This window comes from Megascapheus bottae, chromosome 18 (genome assembly GCF_031878675.1).
Source record: "Megascapheus bottae isolate mThoBot1 chromosome 18, mThoBot2.hap1, whole genome shotgun sequence".
In the NCBI taxonomy this organism is placed as follows: Eukaryota; Metazoa; Chordata; class Mammalia; order Rodentia; family Geomyidae; genus Megascapheus; species Megascapheus bottae.
In genome coordinates, this window is record NC_143526.1 from 10,279,332 (window position 1) to 10,301,866 (window position 22,535).

Sequence of the window (22,535 nt, forward strand, 5' to 3'; positions counted from 1 at the left end):
AGAGAGAGAGAGAGAGAGAGAGAGAGAGAGAGAGAGAGGGAGAGAGAGAGAGAGAGAGGGAGGGAGAGGGAGGAAGAAGAAATGTGGTAGGCAAAGGGTTGAACAACCCTGAGATAAAACAGTGGAACACAGAACCAGATGTTCCAGGAAGAAGAAACTAAAAACATACTAATAAATCTCCTGCCTGTCCAATGGCCTTGAGATGCAAAAGCTGACTCCAGCTTTAAGAGAAAGGCAATGTGTTTGCATCTACAGTACTTTAGTCCAGAAGCTTTTGTGGCTAAACAAAAGCCTGACAGTGACTTAAATGCTAGTTTCCCAAGGTAAAGAATGTCTGACAAAACATGCCCAGATTCTGATCCTGTTATGGATCTAGACACGTCCCAAATGGCCCCTTACCCTGCTTTTATTTTCCAAGATGGGATATGAATAAGCTGGAAGCCTAACAAGATTAATCCAAAATAAAGGAGCAACAGTATTTTACCTAGTGGACCTTCTCCTGCTGATTCCAAGACCTGAGCGGCTTCCTGAGACACAACAGCAATGGCACCAACCATGGGTTCATGATCAACATCACCGTTGGGAGTTCCATCAGGGATTATAACTAAGCCATGTTTCTGCAGGAAAGAAAACAACTATCAGACAAAGGTGGTCCACACTAACGCAGTATATTCTGAGAGATAACACTGTAAGAATGTGTAAGTGCCATAGGTAAAACCTACTTAGGATTAATTACATGGATTATACCTTTGAGGAGGAAATAACTTATTCCTCTAACCAAAATTGCTTTTGGATTCAAGTAACCAAAGATACTGGGAAGGAAGGAAAGAAAACAGCATAGCAGTGAGTGCTGGAGCACCAGAACCAAGCTAAACATACCTCTGCTGTGTTCACTGTCTTCTGCAAATCAGCCAGCTCCTCTCTGAGCCCATCTCGCTCATTCCTAAGGCAGGCAATATGTTCTCTCTGTTTCTCTAGGGCCTGGTTTTAGGCAGGGTAGCAACGGAAAGAATAGCACAGATAAAGAGCAAGTGAAAGGTAACTAATTCAAATAAGCAAAGTTAAAAGTCTATGAAGCAAGAGAGCAGTTAAGGAGTTTGGAACAAGCAGACAGAGGAAGGATAGTTTACAGATACACAGCTTTCACAGAGTCCTAGTAGAAACTAGTTCTCATGCATAAATTTGGCAAAACATGCTTCTCACATCAAACATCAAAACTAATCTTCCTTTTACAGTCAATGGTCAAGAAAACAAGAAAAGGAAAATGAAGACAACAGCACAAGTTAAATTTTCCTTACTGATCTCTTCAGTACATTTTCATCTGGTAAAATAGTATTTCTTGTATTTAACTAAAACAATTGATATTCAAAAGTATACTTTTTTCCCCCCACCCCCAGTCCTGGGCTTGAGCTCAGGGCCTGAGCACTGATTTTCTCAAGGCTAGAGCTCTACCACTTGAGGCTCAGCACCACTTCTGTGTTAGCAAGGAATTGAACCCAGGTCTTTGTGCATGCTAGGCAAGCACTCTACCACTAGGCCAAACTCCTGGCCCTAGTATACTTTTTTTAAAGGATTTAAAAATGGCTTGAAAAACAATTCAGAAATATTTTACTTGAATTACTAGCCATTTTATTTATTTTTGGGGTGGGGGGTGGGGGGGTGGTCATAGGGCTTGGACTCTGGGCGTGGGCACTGTCCCTGAGTTCTTTAGCTCCAGGTTACCGCCCTACCTCTTGAGCTACAGCACCACTTCCCATTTTCTAGTGGTTAATTGGAGATAAGAGTTTCTAGGTCTTTAGTGCTTGGGCTGGATTTGAGCTGCAATCTTTAGATCTCAGCCTCCTGAGTAGAAAGGATGACAGGCATAAGCCAACACATCCGACTTAGCTTATGATTTTTTTTTTAATGACAAAACATTCAAAAGAATTCTAAAACATTTTTTTGTTAATTTAACTAATACAAGTAAGACTCATTGTGTTTTTTTTTTTAAATTGCTTTCAAAATATAAAAACAAGCCAGGAATTGATGACTCATGGCTATAATCCTAGCTTCAAAGGAGGTTAAAATCTGAGGATCACAGTTTGAAACCAGCTGGGGGAAATACTCTTGCCTCTAATTAACTACTCAAAAACCAGAAGTGGAGCTGTGGTAAAAAGTGACAGCGTGCTAACCTTGAGGAAAAAAGCTCAGGGATACTGCCTAGTATCTGTGACCAACAAAACAATAAAAATAAAAAGCAATACATGGCAGGGTAGAGAGTTTCAAAAAATCATGATTTTGGGTTCCTGCACTTGAGTATCTTACCAGAGCCTCAATTTCCTCATATGAAAAATGGAAAGGGATAACTGCAGCACCCCCCAACCCCCAGGTGGAGGCTCAGTGGAACACTCAGATAAAGCACTAGTGGCAGTGTCTAAGACAAACAGAGGAGTTCAGGAAAAGCAGTCTAGTGTCTTTACTGGGCATTACCCACTTTTGCTTAAATCCCAACTGTCAACTTGGAAGGATAGTGCAGAAGCAGGAACACACTTGGGTCACCAATAATAAATCAAAGTTATACTATGTAATAAAATAACCAAACTTTAAGACATTACTATAATAAATAGTCTGTACTAAACCTCAAAAGGCTTTCTTTTCTCTACTTTTTTTTTCCTAGTCCCAGAACTTGAACTCGGGGCCTGAGCAATGCCCTTAGGCTTCCTCAAGGCTGGAGTTCTACCACTTGAGCCACAGTGCACTTTTTCTGGCTTTTTCTATGTATGTGATACCAAGGAACTGAACCTGGGTCTTCATGCAAGCTAGGCAAGCTCTCTATTACTATGCCAAACTTCTGGCTCCTAAATATTTTCTAACAGCATCCCCATAACCCAAAAAATTACAACAGATAACTTTTATTGCAAATTGTGAGTTTTAAAGTGGGTCAACTGCTTATTGATGGCTGAATATTGGGAAACTTTAAAAATTCATGATAATCCTATTTTGCAGCCAAATTAGAAATAAAAAAGTGATGGTCAGCAACTACATTGACACACAATGGTAGCAACTACTATTGGAAGGTACTATTTTATATAAATACAATTTCTCCATTATTCATTATTTTATATGTAAAACATCACCCTTACATATTCTGAAGTATCCTTGTCTTAGCTTCATTTTAAAGAACAGAAAATTAAGGCTCAGAGAGGGCTGTTTGTTTTTTGTCCAAAGTCATAGTAAGTAGCAAAGTCTGAAAAGAAGTTATCGCAGCCCCATTGAGACTGCATTCTGTTCATGTAATTTCATCCCAGATGAGGCTGGAAAAGTAGTCTTTAGAGTGAGTACGTCTTCTCCTTACTTATCCAAACTGCAATGTCAATATCTAATTTCCTTTCCACAAAGTTTGGAAATTCAAACTAAGTGGTGTGTCTCAAGTCAGTCTGCAATTAATCATTCAAGTTTCTAGTACCACAGAAGCTATTTCATTAGCAACAAGTGAAACATTAAAAGAACTAAGCACAGTTCTACTTGCAATCAACACTACCACTTTAATTGATGTTGAGTTAGTTAGAAATCTTGGTTACAGGTATGTCTACATGCATAGTTGTTCCATGCATCACAACATATAACTGAGTGATCACCTTAACATGCTCCACAGGAAGACTACCAAACAGAAAAGACCTCTTAGGAACAGACCAATTTGGAACTAGGAATTCTCGCAAATGTTTGACATTTGCTCCTCATTTCACATTTATAGTACTAGCCTTTTTCTTTCAGAGTTTTTAATTTTATCTTCCCATAATTATACATGGGAAAGGAAAATATATCCTATATATTTTTCCATTTCACCAAAAACTTCAAAAACTACTGAAATATTTTACATTTAGACCAAATATATGTTGGATCTGTATTACCTGACCATATAATCACTACCCCTTGGGTTTGCATGCAACAAATTGTTTCCACAGATTTTTTTTTAAGGGTAAAAGTATATATTTGTAGAAATAGAAACAATTCCCTTTCCCTAAGCTAACCTCAAATTACATAATCAAGAAGCCAGCTGGGCATGGTGGCTCACCCCTGCTATCCTAGTTAGGAAGCAGATATCAGAAGGAGTAGGGCAGTTTTCAAGAACAGATTAAAAAGTTTCTAAGACCCCCACCTTAATCAATGAAAGCAAGACTGAGTAGCAAAAGTCTGTCACACAAAGCATCAAAGAGAATAGCTGAGAAAATACAAGATCATAATCTTAAAAATTAACTAAAGCAAAAAAATAAGTAAAGCAAAAGGGCTTAGCACAAAGTCTGAGTTCAAATCCAATACAGCTCCCCCACCAACACAAATCCAAACATATTGGGCTGAACTACTGCATTGAACTTCTGAGTACCAGATTAAATCTCCATTGCACTGGAGCATAAACAGATTTAGCCAGTCTGTATATGCTGGCCTATTTTACACATAGGCACTTGAGAACCGCAGTGGAGCTAGAAGAAATAAAACTAATCTCAATGAAGAAGAATGGAAAAAAGTTCTAACTGGGTAATAATGAACATGCGTCTTCATTAAGTTACTAAACCCAATTCATAAAAATGAAGTTAGTGATACATAAGGTAGTCAATGGTAATATCAAGAGAAGCTACCAAATATTGGGGCACTTGCCTGTAATCATAGCACTTGAGAGGCTGAGGCAGCAGGACTTAATTTGGCCACTCTATGCTAACAAGCAAGACCCAGACTCCAAAAAAAAAAAAAAAAAAAAAAGATTCATTCTGTCATATACTGTACTGTACTGTATGATTCCATTAATACCAGACATATAGATTCAGACAGTAGAAAGAAAGCTACCAGGGGTAGGAAATGAAATGGGTGACAGCAGTTCAATGGGTATAGAGTATTGACTGTAGATGAAAACATCCTAAGATGGATGATGGTGGTGATAGTCATATAGTAATAGGAAATGACTTAACTCCATTAATTTTTCCCTTAAAAATAGCTACAATAGGGCTGGGATATAGCTCAGTGGCAAAGCGCTTGCCTAGCAAGTGCAACATCTTGGGTTCAATCCCAATGCCAAAAAAAAAAAAAAAATAGCCACGATAGCAAACTGTATTTGTACTTTTGTATTTTAACCTTTTTGTGTATGTGCTAGTCCAGGGGCTTGAACTCAGGGCCAGGGACATCCCCTACTGCAGAACAGAGCTCATGCCAAGAGAAGGAACTGCCAGCCACAGGCCACGTAAATTGAATTGCTAAATTGTTTTTGAGCTTCCAGTTTACTTGGAATCTACTTGCAAGGCTAAGCAAAATAGCAGTGAAGAAATTTTCCTTAGGTAGGCCTCCGCTTTGAGGAGTTCTGGAGGTGTAATTAAGAGACGGCCCAACTGTTCACAAACATAAGACAAGTCTTCCTTTCCTATCTACTTCCATAATTAACTGATTTTTAATCTCTTCCTTTTTTATTCACCAAGGATTCACAGGATACTAATAACTCTTTGCCCATCTCCATTTCTTATTTCTTGCTTTGTATCCAAATTCTTGTAAGAATATCAAATCCACCTAATTTGAATTAAATGCCTATAGATTACATCCTATGTCATAAAAAGCAACTTCTTTTAAAAGTTCCTATTGTAAGTTTTACAAGGCCTGTCAGATAGAAAAACTATTTCCCAGCTTAACATCTGGTTTTCCTATGAAAATATCTTTTTCTTCCATTCATTATTTACTCAACAACAAAATTTTAGGAATCCCTGAGTTAAATTTTATTGGTCTATTCCTCATTAATAAGCTTCAAACAAAAGCCCAATTTCATCTCATACCCCAATTTTTTTATCTTTCCAAAGAAGTGTCTCCTGGAGGTCAAACACCTCTTTGGTCAGTGTGTCTACTTTCTGCTGCATATGCTGATTCTCCTGCAGAAGAAGAGGGGAGGAGAAGGAATTGAAAGCAAAAGAAAACAGGGAGGAAGTTAGGAGGAGAAAAGCAGAACAAAACTAAAGGTGATAACTTCTTCTTTTTTTTTTTTTTTTTTTTGGCCAGTCCTGGGGCTTGAACTCAGGGCTTGAGCACTGTCCGTGGGCATACTCACGGCCAGTGCTCTACTACATGAGCCCCAGCACTATTTCCGTCTTTTTCTGTGTATGTGGTACCAAGTAATCAAACTCAGGGCTTCATGCATGCTAGGCAAGCATTCTTAACACTAGGCCATGCTCTTGGCCCAAGGTGATAAAACTCTTAAAAAAGGGGAAAGTCATTGACAACCAGAAAGGACAATAGTGGCATACTAAAGGAAAGGTGATATCTATTTGAATCTTCTTGACTTGCTCTATCATAAAAATTGGCAAAGGTGGACCAAAAGACATGGCACATTAATAGAATGTGTGCTTAGATTCACAACAAAATTTTAAAAAAATTTAAAAAGGAGGAGAGGGAAGAGGGGAAGAAAGGGAGAGAGAAAGAAACAAAGGTGTGGAAGGGAACAGAGGCCAGGAGAGGACAGAATACGGAAACTGGGAATAACTGCTCCAATCACAGCTATGTGGTAAACAGGCATACCTTTAAGATAGGTCTTACATTTATTTACAGTTGGACCTGTGTGTGCTCTTAACCTTTAATAGCTTTCTTTTCTTTTCTTTCTTATGTCTGAGACCAGGACTTGAACTGAAGCTTTCACTCATTGGCTGGCATTACGTGAACCTCAACTCCAACCCAGTGGTTGAATATTTCTTTTTTTCCTTTCTAAATACAAAAAACTTGTATTTCTAGAAGGAAATTTAGATTTGTTTATTAACAAATGATCCTTTGCCACAGTGAAGTAGTAGTTTTGATTTTATTTCTCTTAAGCAGAAATAAAGTATACAGCTCAGCTTGATAACTTTTTGATTCTGTCAGAAGCTGTAGGAACAAAAATGTCATGAATTACGAAGGAAACACTATTTTATGGAAAAACTAGAACTTAATATCAAGTAGTTCTGTACTCTTCTGATTAAGTAATGATGATTAATTTATACCTGTGTAATACGTTCCTTCCCAGTACATTACTTTGTCTGCCTTGCCATACAAATCTTCTAAAAACCAAAAGCATTATTTGTCATACTCAAGCTGTTAGTTATTATAGATAATAACATCTGAAAGATATTCATTTTAAATGTATACCAAAAAAGCCTAAAACTGTAATTTAGTATTCATACATAGCACCTTGGACTTAAAAAAAAAAAAACAGTGACAAATTATACAAAACAACATTGTTATCCTCTAAAATGTAATTAACAATGAAAAACTAGAACAGTCAACCAAGGAAGTCTAAAATAAGCTATTGAATTTGAGGTACAGCTTTCAGAGCATTTTTTTTTTTTTTTGGCCAATCCTGGGCTTGAGCTCAAGGCTTGAGCACTGTCCTTGGACTTTCTCAAGGCTAGCACTCTACCACTTGAGTCTCAGCACCACTTCTGGCTTTTTGCTATGTATGTGGGGTACCGAGGAATTGAACCTGGGTCTTTGTGCATGCTAGGCAAGCACTCTACCACTAGGCCAAACTCCTGGCCCCTCAGAGCATTTTTATTATTTTTGAAATCATAAAAGTGGGAAGGTATATATCTTAATTCTGATTGGTAAACTGACACCAAAAAATAAAAGGACAAAAAGGTAAAAGTATTTCACATTGTTATTAAATAGCAAAAGAATACAAAATCTATCTGGATAATATGTTCCCTATAAATATGTAAAAATTAGGAGAACTAATTCATTTGTAATCTCACAAATCCCTAATTTTATCTACACCTTCAGTGAGAAACCACAAGTTTTGATTATATTCATTTTTTCTAAAAAATGGCATAAATAGTTGGGCATGGTAGCCCATGCCTATTAGCTACTCAGGAGGCAGAGATTGTAGTTCCAAACCATCCCCTAGGCAACATGTTTACAAGACCCCACCTCAACAATAAAACATAGGCATGCTGGTACACTACTATTACCTCAGCTACCCTAGAAGTATAAATAGGAAGATCATGGTACAAGTCCAACTGAGAATAAATGTAAGACCTTATCTTAAAAATAAAGCAAAAGGGTTGAAGGCATGACTCATGTGGTATAGCACCTGCCTAGAAAGCACAGGCTGAGTTCAAACCCTGGGGAGGGGGGAGGGGGGAAGAAACCCACAAAGAGGAGGAGAAAGGGGAAGAATAGAAAATACACACACACACACACACACACACACACACACACACACACACACACACACGTCATTTATTTCTTTTCCTCTACTAAGTGTTTTTCAAAGTCATTTTCAGGTACAGATTAAGGCAAGTGTGAGGGGAAAGAGAAAGAAAGAAAAGTGAGTAGGATGGAGAGAGGGGAAGCCCAGAGTCTGAGTAACCAGAAATGTGAGCAATATGTGTTATCTCTCCTGGATCATTAAGAGCTGGCCTAACCTACAATCAACACTAGACACTGGGCAGGATACCCCAGAACCCCTTATCTATGAGACACTTGAAGAGGAAAAGCTATATTTAAAGAACACATACACAAAAAGGGATAGGGCCAAAGGACAAATGCTTTCAAAGTTCTTGTTGGACTGTGCCCCTTCCTACTAAGAAGTTGCCAGTATTGTGGCACATGGAGTTCCTCCATGGAGAAACCTGCAACTTCTGTATGCAGGGGATGGACCTGAACAATTTCTTCTTTTATAGATAGCACCTCCAAAATGTTTCTTTTTTGGGAAATATGTATGCATGTGCATGCATGTGTGTACACCAGTTATGGTTTTCACTCAGGACCTCTTACTTGGTATTTCAGAAATGTTTTTGCCTGAGAATCAGATCATTACTTCTCCAGAATTGTCCCCAAAAGCAAAGTTCATTAGGCTTCAAATAATGCTTTTCTGACATTTTTTTATTTGGTCTACATTCTAAGATTTCTTTAGGAAAGGGTTTAGAATAAAAATTTCTACTATTTAAGGAGGAAATGTTCATTGGCTTTATAAGTATAAATTTTGTAAATCTTCCTTTAGATTTCATGTTGGAAAAATTTTAAGACAGCCAAATGTGAATGAAAGTAATCTATTTGCAGTACTTTAGCTTTCCTCTCCTAAGACATACACCCTCATCCTATCCAACTCATTTATTTTCAGAACTAAGTATTCCTACAGTTCACAAACATACCTCAATAAGTTCATCTCTTTGCCGAAGGCCTTCTTTAAGCTCATCCATCTTATGCTGCAGCACACTACACATGTGTTTCTGCCTTTCCAATTCCTGTCAAAGAAATAAGATCTTTTACACAGCAATATTTGCAATATATCACAAAGGTCAAGAATGATTTTCAGAAATATGCCTAAACCACTGCATTAGAATAACCTAAAACTGAACATTCAATAGGAAAATTCTAATGTTTTCATCTCATATACTGAAGATAAGAAACAGCAGGGGAGGGGCCAGGAGTTTGGCTTAGTGGTAGAGTGCTTGCCTAGCATACACAAAGGCGGGGGTTCAATTCCTCAGTACCACATACATAGAAAAAAGCCAAAAGTACTGTTGTGGCTCAAGTCATAGAACACTAGTCTTGAGAAAATCCAAGGCCAGTGCTCAGGCCCTGAGCCCAAAAAAGGACAAAAAAAAGGGACAAAAAAAAAAAAAAAGAAAGAAAGAAAAAGAAACGGCAGGAGAGAGGAAAACAAACTCATAGGCCCAATAGTCTCCCTCATTTGTCATTATCAGTAGAAACCTTGGGCTCTCCTAGCACAGATTTACAATAGAACAAAATCTAGAGACATCAGGCCAAATAGTATGACACTAAATGTAAGGACCTCCAGGAGAAGGAAACAAAAGCCATATAATGAGTGACTGTTGTCATTAATGTACTATGTTATCTCTCATCTCTTTTGCCAGCCCTTAGTTATCTCATATTGTTACAATATTTCACCTTGTTATCTGATATATTTTATATGTGCTTAATTGGTTATTTGAAATTGGATAGGGAAGGGGGAAATCAAGATAAGTGGGTCAAGGGTGGGAGGGAAATGGGGACCATGTCATAAGAAAGGTTATCAATGTTTGTGAAGTTATGCACCTTCTATCTGGTGAATATAATGTAACCCTTCTATTAATCACAACAAAAAATTTAAAAAAAATTAAAAAAATGAGTAGCCAAAGAATAAGGGAAAGTATTTCAACTGACTCAAAACTCTGTAAGCAGAACAAAGAAATGAGGCAACAAGTTAAATTACATAAAAATGAAAGCTTTTGCATAGCAAAAGACAGCACAAAATAAATATATACATGACAATTTACCATTTTTTTAAAAAATCAGTCCTGGGTCTTGAACACAGGGTCTAGGCACACGTCCTTGAGCTTTCTCAAGGCTAACGCTTTACCATTTGAGCCACAACACCACTTCGAGCTTTCTCAATATATATAGTTACCAAGGAATAGAACCTGGGTCTTCATGCATGCTAGGCCAAACTCTGCCCTGAATCTGACTTAAGAAAAAGGTGGGGGTGGGGGAGGGAGAAGAAGGGGTAAGGAAAGAGAAAGGGCCCTAAATGCAAGCAAGGAAAAAACAGTAAAAATAAATAAATAAATAAAGTTAATATATATTGAAATATTATTTAGCCTTGAAAAAGAAAGAATTCTTGTCACATGCTACAACATGGGTAAGGACATTATGCTAAGTAAAATGAGCTAGTCACAGAAAGACAAATATTAAGTAATTCTATTATTAAGTACTTGTAGTAGTCAAATTCATAGACAAAAAGTAAAATATGGGGCCGGGAGTTTGGCGTAGTGGTAGAGTGCCTGCCTACTATGCACGAAGACCCAGGTTCAATTCCTCGGTACCACATATATAGAAAACAGCCGGAAGTGGTGCTGAGGCTCAAGTGGTAGTGCTCTAGCCTTGAGAAAGTCTAAGGACAGTGCTCAGGCCCTGAGCTCAAGCCCACGGCTGGCAAAAAAAAAAAAAAAAAAAAAAGTAATATCCAGGGCCAGGAGTTTAGCCTGGCTAGTCATAGAGCGGTTGCCTAGCATGCACAAAGCCCCCCAAAGCCCCTGGGAGTCCGCCAGGACCGTCCCCCCAAAAGTAGATTATCTAGTCTAGGGTATTGAGGAGGAGGAAAGGGACAAATAGTGAACTTTTTTTTTTTTTTTAGGATAGAACTTAGTTTGGTTTTGGTTTGGATTTTTGGTCCCAATCATGAGATTTCAGTTCAGTGCCTAGGTACTGACCTTGGGCATTTTTTTTCCCAAGGCTAATGCTCTGCCACATAAGCCACAACTCTACTTCCAGCTTTTAGGTGGCTAATTGGAGATTAAAAGCCTCATGGACTTTCTTGCCTGGGCTGGCTTTGAACTGTGATCCTCAGTAGCAAGATTATAGGTATAAGTGCACAGCTTAGACTTAGCTTTAAAAAATAAAAATTTTTAGAGATTGGATGCACAACAGTATAAAGACACAGATTAGCACTACTGAAGTATTCCCTTTAAAATGGTTAAAATGTACATTTATATTGTATAATTTTTAGCAAAATAAAAATTTACAGTAATTCCTACATTCTGGAAATAAATACAGTAAAGCTAGCTATATATCTAGTTAGTGGTACAAGCACAAAGAAACTATTTCAAGTAACTTTTTTAAACAATAGTTGTGGTAAGGGGGAAAAAGACAAACCAAACCCGTTCAACCTATGTTCCTAGTTATATTCATGCCAATCCTGGCATTACTATTTTAAGAAAAGAGCAATGAGAATAGAATATAATTGCTATCATTCCTAGTGACTCTGAAAACTAGGAATTACAGTGTGGGAAAGAGAATTTGCAGGGCTGGGAATGTGGCTTCATGGTAGAGTGTTTGCCTAAAATGCATGAAGCCCTGTTCAATTCCTCAGTACCACATACACAGAAAAAAAAACAACAAAAAAAACCCAGAAGTGGCACTGTAGCTCAAGTGGTAGGGTGCTAGCCTTGAACAAAAGCAAAAGCAAAAAAAACTCAGGGACAGTACCCAGGCTCTGAGATTAAGCCCCAGGATTGGCAAAACAGAAAAAGAAAAAAAAGAAAAAGAAAAAAGATGCATATTTAACACAGAAGAGGTTAAGTAAAATCACTGGAGTCCTAACAGGAACAGCATCTATAATAATATTTTGTCATTAAAAATATGTATTTCCTAGGAACCGGGAGTTTTGCCTAGTGGTAGAAAGCTTACCTAGCATAAACAAAGACCCGGGTTCGATTCCTTGGTACCACACATATAGAAAATAGCCGGAAGTGGTGCTGAGGCTCAAGTAGTAGAGCTCTAGCCTTGAGAAAGTCCAAGGACAGTGCTCAGGCCCTGAGCTCAAGCCCAGGACTAGCAAAAAAAAAAAAAAGGAATTCCTAGATATATCCACTGAAAAGATCTACAACATGACTAAGTCAGCAACAATGCATATCCCTGGCACATACAATGCTTTAAGAAGAGAAAGGCTTCCCTATACAAATGACCAATTCCAGGTCTGAAGCAGAAAATGGTAAGATGAGACCAGCAACAAACATCCTCAAGAAAGCTATTAATTACTGGTCAAAAATAATTGAGAATAATTGAGAATTGGCTGGGAGTTTGGCCTGGAGGTAAGAGTGCTTGCCTAGAATGCATGAAGATCTGGGTTTGATTCCTCGGTACTATATACATAGAAAAAGCTGGAAATGGTGTTATGGCTTAAGTGGTAGAGCTCTAGCCTTGAGAAAGTCCAAGAACAGTACTCACATCCTGAGTTCAAGCCCCAGGACTGGTAAAAAAAAAAAGTTAAAAAATAATAATAATTGAGGGGCTCACATCTGCCAGATATGGACAATATGAATATCAAAAATGCATTGAACTTGTAGGTAGGGATGAAAAGAGGGAAACGGGAGAACAAGAGAATGGGTGGCATTGATTAAGATGCACTCTACTCATATCTTCTTAGCACATGAATTCAAACATTTGATGTTTCAGCACATTCTAAAAAATTATTACTATTAAGTATGTTGTACACCGAGGCTCAAATTCCACTATGTATAAGAGGAAATAAAGCCAGGGGCAGTGACTCAAGCCTATAATCCTAGCTACTCAGGAGGCAGAGATTCGAGGATCAAGGTTCAAAGCCAGCCCGGGCACAAAAGAACCTGAGACTCTTATCAGGGCGTTGTCCCTGAGCTCTTCAGCTCAAAACTAGTACTCTATCACTTGAGCCACAACAGCATCTAATCTTAAAGTAGTATAGTTTTATCTAGATCCCGGTTTGACTGTTTATTTGCTTACATATTTATACTTATTTTATAGACAAAGTCTCACTGTGTAGCTTAGGGTGGCTTCAGACTCATAATCTGCCTTCCTCTGCCATCTGGAGTGTTAAGATTATAGTATATGCCATCAGGACAAGTTCTGATTTTATTTTAACCATTTAAAACAACAACAACAACATTAGTGGTATAGTGCTTGCCTAGCCGGCATGACACCCTGGGTTAGATTCCTTAGTACCAAAAAACAAAAAAGCCAGAAGTGGTACTATGGCTCAAGTGGTAGAATGCTCACCTTGGACAAAGGCAGCTCAGGGACAGTATCCAGGCCCTGACTTCAACCAAAGGGCCTGGCAAAAATGAATGAATTGTAATACTTAGTATATGTCTAGGGTAGGCATGGCAGAGGATCACAATAGCTCAAATTATTTATAAGATTATGCTAATCAAAATTAATTCCAAGGGCCGGGAGTATAGCCTTGAGCCCTTGAGCGTGACTCAAGTGACAGAACACTAGCCTTGAACCAAAAGTGTCCAAGGTCAGTGCCCAGGCCCTGAGTCCAAGCCCTAGGACTGACAAAAGAAAAAAAAAAAAGGAAGAAAGGAAGAAAAGGAGAAAGAAGGAAGGAAGGAAGGAAGGAAGGAAGGAAGGAAGGAAGGAAGGAAGGAAGGAAGAGATCCAAGATACGGAAACGAGGTTTTTCTTTGTTGTTGTTGCTTTTAATGCTGTATAATGCTACTTATTTTTTTTCTTTTTTCCCAGCTTTGGTTTAGCTCCTGTTGTCACTGCATTTGATTTTAGTATCCTGTGTCTTGTATATATGTTTACCTGATTTGGGGAAGGGGAAATGGAACAACATAATGCTGAGACAAAGAACACAGGGTGAACCAATGCAACAGTGATACTTGTAAGACAATATGTTGCTGGGTACGATGACTCACACCTGTAATCTTAGTTACTCAGGAGGCTGAGATATGAGTATCGTGCAGTTCAAAGCCAGCCCGGGCACTAAAGAATAGAATGTGAGACTCTTATCTCCAATTAACCACCAGAAAAAAAAAGTAGCGTTGTGGCTCAAGGGATAAGGTGGTAGCCTTGAAATGAAGAGCTCAGGGACAAGCCCAGGCCCAGAGTTCAAGTCCTACAACCGACCAAAAAAAAAATGTTGAAAATGGATTTTTCAATTTGGGGGGAGGGGAAGAGTTAGGGGATAGGAAAAGTGGGAGAAAAACAAAAGGGTAACAATATTTGAAAAGAAATGTACCTTTACCTTACATATATCCCTTTGTAGATCACTTTTGATTATACAATTAAATAAATATATAAACAAAAAGAAAACTCATGTATAGCATTTTGAAGCTATCAGAAATTTAACAGGGACTGAATGTGTAAAATGAAGAAGTCAGTCCAAACTCTTCAGGTGTAAAATAGTCTCTTGATTCTATTTCTAAAAAGAGTAATCAGGGGGCCAGGAGCATGGCCTAGTGGCACAGTGCTCGGCTAGCATGCATGAAGCCCTTGGGTTCAATTCCCTGGAATCATGTACACAGAAAAAGCTGGAAGTGGCACTGTGGCTCAAGTGGCAGAGTGCTAGCCTTATCCAAAAAGTGTCCAAGGACAGTGCCCAGGTCCTGAGTTAAAGCCCCAAGATTGGTAAAAGCCCCCAAGATGGGGGGGGGAGAATGAAATCAGATACAGTGACTCCGCTTCTATTTGAGAAGCAGAGATTGGGGGATCATGGTTGAAGCCAACTCAAATCAATGGCTAGGTGTTGCTAGAAAGAAAAAAAATCTATAAGAGAGAGTAAAGTATGATGGCTCAAAATCTTCAAAAATCACCTATGGAATGCAAAAATAATCACCAAATCGTGGCCTTCTTCAATGGATTACTATGGATCCAACATAAAAACATTGAAGGGGGCCAGGAGTGTGGCCTAGTGGGAGTGTGCTTGGCTAGCATGCATAGAGCCCTGGGTTCAATTCCTGCATACCACACACACAGAAAAAGCCAGAAGTAACACTGTGGCACAGGTGGCAGAACACAGGACTTCAGCAAAAAGTGTCCAAGGACAGTGCGCAGGCCCTGAGTTGAAGCCCCAGGACTAGCAAAATAAATAAAATTAAATTTAAAAAAAATTGGAGGCCTTGTTTTTACCTATCTAGATCCAAGTCCTCTTATCCTAAACTTTAAAAATATGCTTTTAACAAGCAATTTTAAGTTCATTGAAAAAAATAGGTAGATGGCACAGAGTTCCCATGAGACTTCTGTACCCCCACACATACAGTTTCTTCTATTACCATGACCCCATAAACAGAATGGTATATTGGTTTGACTCTATGAAGCTACAGAGACATCATTATCAACCAAAACTCACAGTTTAGCTTATGGTTCATTTTCCTTGTTGTATATTCTAAGGGTTTAAACCAATGTGTAACATGTTTCTCCCATTACTGTATGGTACAGAATAATTTCATCTACATTTTGCCTAATCATACCTCCTCCAAACTTTCTAACACTTTTGAAATGATCAAATTAGAATAAGCATTTAGTATATAAAGAAAGTCTTCTAAAGACTATATAAGAGAGTCTGGTGGGGTGGCTATAATCCTAACTACTCAGGAGGCTGAGATATGAGGATCAAGGTTCAAAGCCAGCCCAGGCATAAAAGGACCTGAGACCCTTATCTCCAGTTAACCTCTAGAAAACGGAAGTGGGGCTTGGCTCAAGGGTAGGGTGATAGCCTTGAACTAAAGAGCTCAGGGACAACGCCCAGACCCAGGGGTAGAGTGGGTAGCCTTGAGCTGAAGAGTTCAGGGACAGCGCCCCATGACCCACAAAAAAAAGAAAAGAAAAAAAATACTCCTTAAGAGGATGTATAGTGAATAGTGCTGCAATGAACATTGTTGTGCTAGTGGATTTAGTATGCCCTTGTTTCTGGATGGTTGGGTAAATGCCAAGTAGTGGAATTGCTGGGTCATAGGGGAGTTCTATGTTTAGCCTTTTGAGGGATAACCACACTGCTTTCCATAGCGGTTGAACGAGTTTGCACTCCCACCAACAGTGTAGTAGTGATCCCTCCTGGCCATATCCCCTCCAGCATCTGTTATTATTCGTTTTCCTGATCCTGGCCATTCTAACTGGAGTGAAGTGGAATCTTAAGAGTTGTTTTGATTTGCATTTCTTTTATGACCAGAGATGTGGAGCATTTCTTCATGTGTCTATAGGCCATTTTTGTTTCTTCTTCAGAGAAGACTCTCTTTAAGTCTTTGGCCCATTTTTTAATGGGATGGTTGTTACTTTGGAGATTAGTTCTGTAGTGATTCAATTTTTTGAGTTGTTGATATATTTTAGATATGAGGCCTTTGTCTGTTGTTTGGTTGGTAAAGATCTTCTCCCACTCTGTAGGCTTCCTAATTAATTTACTAGCTATGTCCTTTGCCATACAGAAGCTCTGCAGTTTAATGCAGTCCCACTTATCCAGCCTTTCTCTGATTTGTTGTGATTCTTGGTCCTTATTAAGAAAGTTTCGACCTGTGCCAAGGAGGCCTAGTGTATCTCCAATTCCTTCCTGTAAAGTTTTCAGTGTGTCAGCTTTTACCTCCAGGTCCACACAAAATAAAAGTAAATCATCTCAGACTCAAAGTATTTCTAGAGTTCTGTTGTAGCTCCACTTATAAAAAAGAAAAGATAATTCAAGGAAATTGTCCCAGTTGGATGACAGAAAATGAAAGATAAAATCTGAGTTGCACTCTGCTTTCAAATAAAACAAAATGAAAAGAACATAAGCTTTCTTCAGAAAATAAAAATTACAACTATTCAATGGTGTTTTGTCCATTGATATAGGAGAATTTTACTGAAATAGCCCCACAGGGCAGCAATCCTCCACAGTAACCACTGTTTACATGGCAAGCTTTTATTTTCTGACTCAACAAAATAACATGGTACATAATGAGCAATTACCTTTGATTTTTCCTCATTTTCTCTGTAAAATTCTGCCATCTGTTCCTCTTGTTCTTCAATAACATCCTTGAGGGTGTCTACCTGGTAGATCAGATTGTTCTTTTCATTGTCCAACTGTGCATTAGAAACCATGGCTTTCTTGTATTTCTCTTCCACTTCAGACAAAGACTCCTAAATGATAAAATCATTAGCTTGAAACCTAAGATATGTCCACTGTGTATCTGTAACAGGAAATCTGAAACAGCATTAGTACAAACACATTAATATGCATTTCACAATATGTAAGTGGTTTGAGAATTTGTTTAGTAACATGCACATAAAACAGACAAAATACATCCCCCTCTTTGCTCCACAGAAAACAAAATCAAGCAGTAATATAGCTTCTGAAAGATGAAAAAGATGAGAAAACCTACCTCCAAAAGTCAAGAAAATCTACATTTATTGTAACAACAAAACACCTGGTGATGCAATGATGCAACAAAGTGTGGACCCTTAATACACAATAATATTCACTTGAATTTTGCCACTTCCTAAGCTCCTATATATGCTAGTGTAAATGTGTAAATATATTTTCAGGTATTAGTCAAGTTTTAGTCATTTTCTAATAGGCATGGTGGCTCACCTATATATAATCCTAGCTATTTGGGAAACAAAAAGTGGGAAGATTATGGTTTGAAGCTAAAGTACCAGACAAAATGTTCCCCATTTCAATCAATTTAAGAAAAGGTGGGCATGCTGGCACATATTTCATCCCAGCCACAGGGTAAATAGGAAGACCATGATCTGGGCCAGCCTGGGCATAAACATAAGACCTTAGCTCAAAGTGGTACAGTGTCTACCTAGCAAGGCCCTCCGTTCAAAGGTGTAGATGTGAAAAAGCCAGAGAGATGGAAAGACAAAGGCAGAAACAGAGAGAAAGAGAGAGAGAGAAACAGAAAGACAACAAAACCAGAAAGGACAGAAAGCACCTGCCTCATTAGTGAAAGGCTGTGACATCAAACCCACTACCACCAAAAAGAAAACAAAAGGCAAGCAATTTTAAAAAACGGACTATTAAAAAAAGGAGATACTGTCAGGTGCTAATTGGCTCACACTGTAACCCTAGCTACTAGAGAATCACAGTTCAAAGTCAGCCTAGGCAGGAAAGTCTATGAGACTCTTTATCTCCAATTAAGCACCTTGAAAACTGGAAAACTGGAGCTGTGGCTCAAAGTGGTAGAGTGCTAAACTTGACCAAAAAGCTCAGAGAAAGTGCCCAGCCCTGAGTTCAAGCCCCATGATCAATTTAAAAAGAGGGAAATACTAAGTGGGTACAAATGACTCCTATCTGTAATCAGCTTCACAGTTCACAGAAGGCTTTACTAGGTGGGAGGATCACATACAGATATCCACACAGAATTAGTTTTATTTAGGTTTTTGTAAGGCATTGTTCTCAGTGTGGGGTATGGATCAGCAGACAAGAACATTAATTATGAGCTGGGTAGATGGGCAAGTTTTAAATTTCCTCAATGACACCCTCAGTCTCAGAAAATCTGAAGGTAGAATCCAATAATCTTTATTTTATTTATTTATTTATTTAGCCAGTCCTGTGCTTAAGCTCAGGGCCTGAGCATTGTCCTTGGATTTTTCTCAAGGTTAGACCTCTACCACTTGAGCCTCAGCACCACTTCCGGCTTTTTTGCATGTATGTGGTACCAAGGAATTGAACCCGGGTCTTCGTGCATGCTAGGCAAGCACTTTAACCACTAGGCCAAACTCCCGGCCCAGTAGTAATCTTTATTTTAAAAAGCTCCAAATGATCCTAGTGCACACCAAAATTTTGAAACCACTGAGTCAATATTTAAGCTTGGAGTGTCTATTCCTATGTATTCCAAGAATACCTTCACAATTTTAGGGGTAACGTTCTCTAATTAGCTCATAAGCAGTAATTCCCAAGCAGCCTTATTTTATACTTGGCACTTTGTATAAAAAAAAAAAAAAAAGAAAGAAAAGTAGATACTTTGCTAAGTGCCAGTGGCTCATACCTATAATCCTGACTACTCTGGAAACTGAAATCTGAGGATTGCAATTCAAGGCTAGTCCAGGCAGGAAAGCCTGCTGAGACTCCTATGTCCAATTAACCATCAAAAAGCTGGAAGCAGAGCTGTGGCTCAAGTGCCAGAGTACTAGTTTTGAGTAAAAAAGCTGTAGGACAGCACTCAGGCCCTGAATTCAAGCCCAGGAGTAGCATGCATGCACACACACGTGGCACATACACACCATGGACAGTTCATATATTAGACAACTCATAGGTTGTAAAAGATTTACAAACATAGTCCATAAATTCTTCTCTCAACAATTCTCCCTGGGATTACTTAAAGCTATTTCCTTATTCCCACTGTCCTAGAATTAAATAAGTAGCAATATTTAAGAAGAACATTTTCTGGAAAATCTTAACTAGAACTAGCCAGTACAGAAGTGACTTTATAGATGACTAACTAGTAATCTATTTTGCAGTTTTATAATCATTTATTATGTAGATGGATAAGATACTGTTCTTGTTCTTAACATTTCAAAACCTAGGTAACTGTATATGTAAAGAATGATATACCAGAACATACAAAGTTCAAGATATACAAATTATTTGCCACTGTATATAAAGTGACTGGTAACTGAGATACTTTCAACTCAGGGACAGAAAGGAGAGGAACCTACCATTATGTTCTACTGGATAATAAAAACAAAAAACCATCAGGCTGGGAGTTTAGCTTAGTGGTAGAGTGATTGCCTAGCATGTACAAAGACCCAGGTTTGATTCCTTGGTACCACATACATAGAAAAAAGCTGAAAGTGATGCTGTGGCTCAAGTGGTAGAGCTCTAGCCTTGAGAAAGTCCAAGGACAGTGCTCAGGCCCTGAGCTCAAGCCTAGGACTAGCAAAAATCAATCAATCAATCATTCTGGGAACTGGTAGCTCACACCTAGCTACTCAGGAGCTGAAAACTGAGGATTGTGGCTAGAAGCCACTAGGCAAATAAATCCATAAGACTCTTATGTATTTAATTCAAATGGCTGGAAGTAGTTCAAGTGCAGCTCAAGCATCAAGAGTGCCAGGCTTGAGTAAAAGAGCCAGGCAAGAGTATGAGTACTTGAGTTCAAGCCCCGGTATGGACACAAAAGAAAAAAAACAGGAAGTAGGATCCTTTTAACACCTCTCTTCATTACTCCTTTTTTCAACTAATTTCACTGTTATTTCAACCTTACTCTATCGCTGGTTTCTAAGTGACTCTAACAAAATGTTATTTCAAAAAGAATTCTTAATGATTCTCTATAAACTTTTCTTAAAATGATGGAAGAAAGAACAGAGCACATACTGGAGAAAGTAAATTCAGCCTGAGCCTTCATTAAAAAAGTGAAATTATCAATATCATTCATCAAAAATTCATTAGAAATAAAAAAAGTCAGATACTGGTGGCTCATGCCTGTAATTGTAGCTACTCAGGAGGCTAAGATCTGAGAATGGCATTCAAAGCCAGCTTGCAAGGAAAGTCCATGAGGCTCATCTCCAATTAACTACCAAAAAGCCAGAAGTAGAGCTGTGGCTCATGTGATAAGAGTTCTAGCCTTGAGCAAAAAAGCTAAGGGATAATGTCTAGTCCTTGGATTCAAAACCTAAGACAGGGACCAAAATTTTGAAAAAGATCATACTGAATGTTTAAACGTAAGCAGATGTTGAAAGTTCATCTTTCCTATGCTTTGCAGATTAAGCACATGCTTGAAAGACAAATGCTGTTAGTAAAGCTATGTGCAATACATTAATAGAACTCGTGAAACCACCATTACCAACAGTTCTGCATATACAGCATGCTTGAGTTGCAAGATGGGCCCTGTACCTTTAATTCTTTAAGCCCCTGCATGTATCTCCCTTCTACATCCTGTATCTGGTCCTTCAGGTCATAGATATCCTGCAGGACATAGGAACGAACCATTGCATAAACGATGTATAAACATAAGACTTAAAAAATTCAGATGAAATAAGACATACTTTTGTACATTCCAGACTTGAGGATACATCAAAGTACAAAATGTAACTAGCACTCCAAACCACTGAAAGGAGCAAATAGATTAGATCATAGTGGGCCTGGGGAAGGTCTAGAGTAAACAACCTAATGTTAATATTTTCTTTTGCCATTCAATTCTGTTGAAAACAGCATTAGCAAATGAGAGCAGAAGTAAATATTGAAAAAAGGTGAATAACCCTAACATATTTGAAAATTTAAAAATCAAAAAACTGGGGCCGGGAGTTTGGCCTAGTGGTTAAAGTGCTTGCCTAGCATGCATGAAGACCCGGGTTCGATTCCTCGGTACCACATACATAGAAAAAAGCCGGAAGTGGTGCTGAGGCTCAAGTGGTAGAGCTCTAGCCTTGAGAAAGTCCAAGGCCAGTGTTCAGGCCCTGAGCTCAAGCCCAGGACTGGCAAAAAAAAAAAAAAATCAAAAAATTTTAGCATAATGCCTAATACCTCTATAACTAGTAAAATACATATCAAGTTAGAAAAAAATTTTGTGAATCCATACATACATTACAAAAGCTATGTTACTGACCAAAATTTGGGAAAACGAGAAGCCAAATACAAAAATTTCTAATACAATGTAAAATACAAAATATAAAGTGTTTTATATTTATATAATTTAATTATATACATTATTACATTATGTAAATATATTTAAATAATTGTGTACATTTAAATTTATATTTAAATAAAATTTAAAAATGTGGCAAAACCATTTGCTGTATATGCTATAGTAATCATTCTAAGAAAAGTGGAAAAAGTTAGATCTTCAATGGAAAATATTGTTTCCCTGGTGCCCATCACAGTTAATGGAATGTCAATTCTGGATCTTTAACGTAGGTAGAAATATAACTGCAATGTGGCCCCAAATATGATTCTGTAATTATATGCACGATTGATTATTAAAGGTAAACCACATATATTTTTCACAATGTATCTTCCCTACCCCTATGATTTCTAACCTGATAAGTTTGTCTTTTACATACTGCTGTCAGTAAAAGACAATTTGAAAGGACCTATGAGGAGCCAGATGCTGAATCACAAAAACTTTGTTTCTCCCAAAGAGTGGTGTCCTTTTGTCCCACAAGCACCTAAAGTGGGTGGCTAATACTTGTAATCCTAGCTACTCAGGAGGCTGAGACCTGACAATTAGGGTTCAAAGTCAGCCTGGAAAGGAAAGTCCAGGAGATCTTAACTCCAATTAACCATCAGAAAACAGGAAGGGAAGGTGTGGCTCAAAGGGGTACAGCTCTAGCCTTGAGCAAAAGGGCTCAAAGGACAGTATTCAAGTAATGAGTTCAAG

General features: G+C 38.3%; 1 protein-coding gene across 9 annotated transcripts in view; it reads right to left on the reverse strand.

Annotated features, from left to right (window-relative positions):
* The window catches only part of Lrrfip2 (LRR binding FLII interacting protein 2), a 156,660-nt gene that overhangs the window by 17,276 nt on the left and 116,849 nt on the right, over positions 1-22,535 (reverse strand). For 4 of the 9 annotated variants that reach the window (XM_090351887.1, XM_090351894.1, XM_090351886.1 and 1 more), the window contains 6 exons: positions 21,053-21,124; positions 17,182-17,352; positions 9,132-9,224; positions 5,793-5,885; positions 880-981; positions 485-617 (listed from right to left, as the gene is read on the reverse strand). In XM_090351887.1, coding sequence (XP_090208013.1) covers positions 485-617; positions 880-981; positions 5,793-5,885; positions 9,132-9,224; positions 17,182-17,352; positions 21,053-21,124 — 664 coding nt within the window. The remainder of the gene's footprint in view (positions 1-484; positions 618-879; positions 982-5,792; positions 5,886-9,131; positions 9,225-17,181; positions 17,353-21,052; positions 21,125-22,535) is intronic. The other 5 variants (XM_090351889.1, XM_090351890.1, XM_090351892.1 and 2 more) reach the window with 5 other exon arrangements.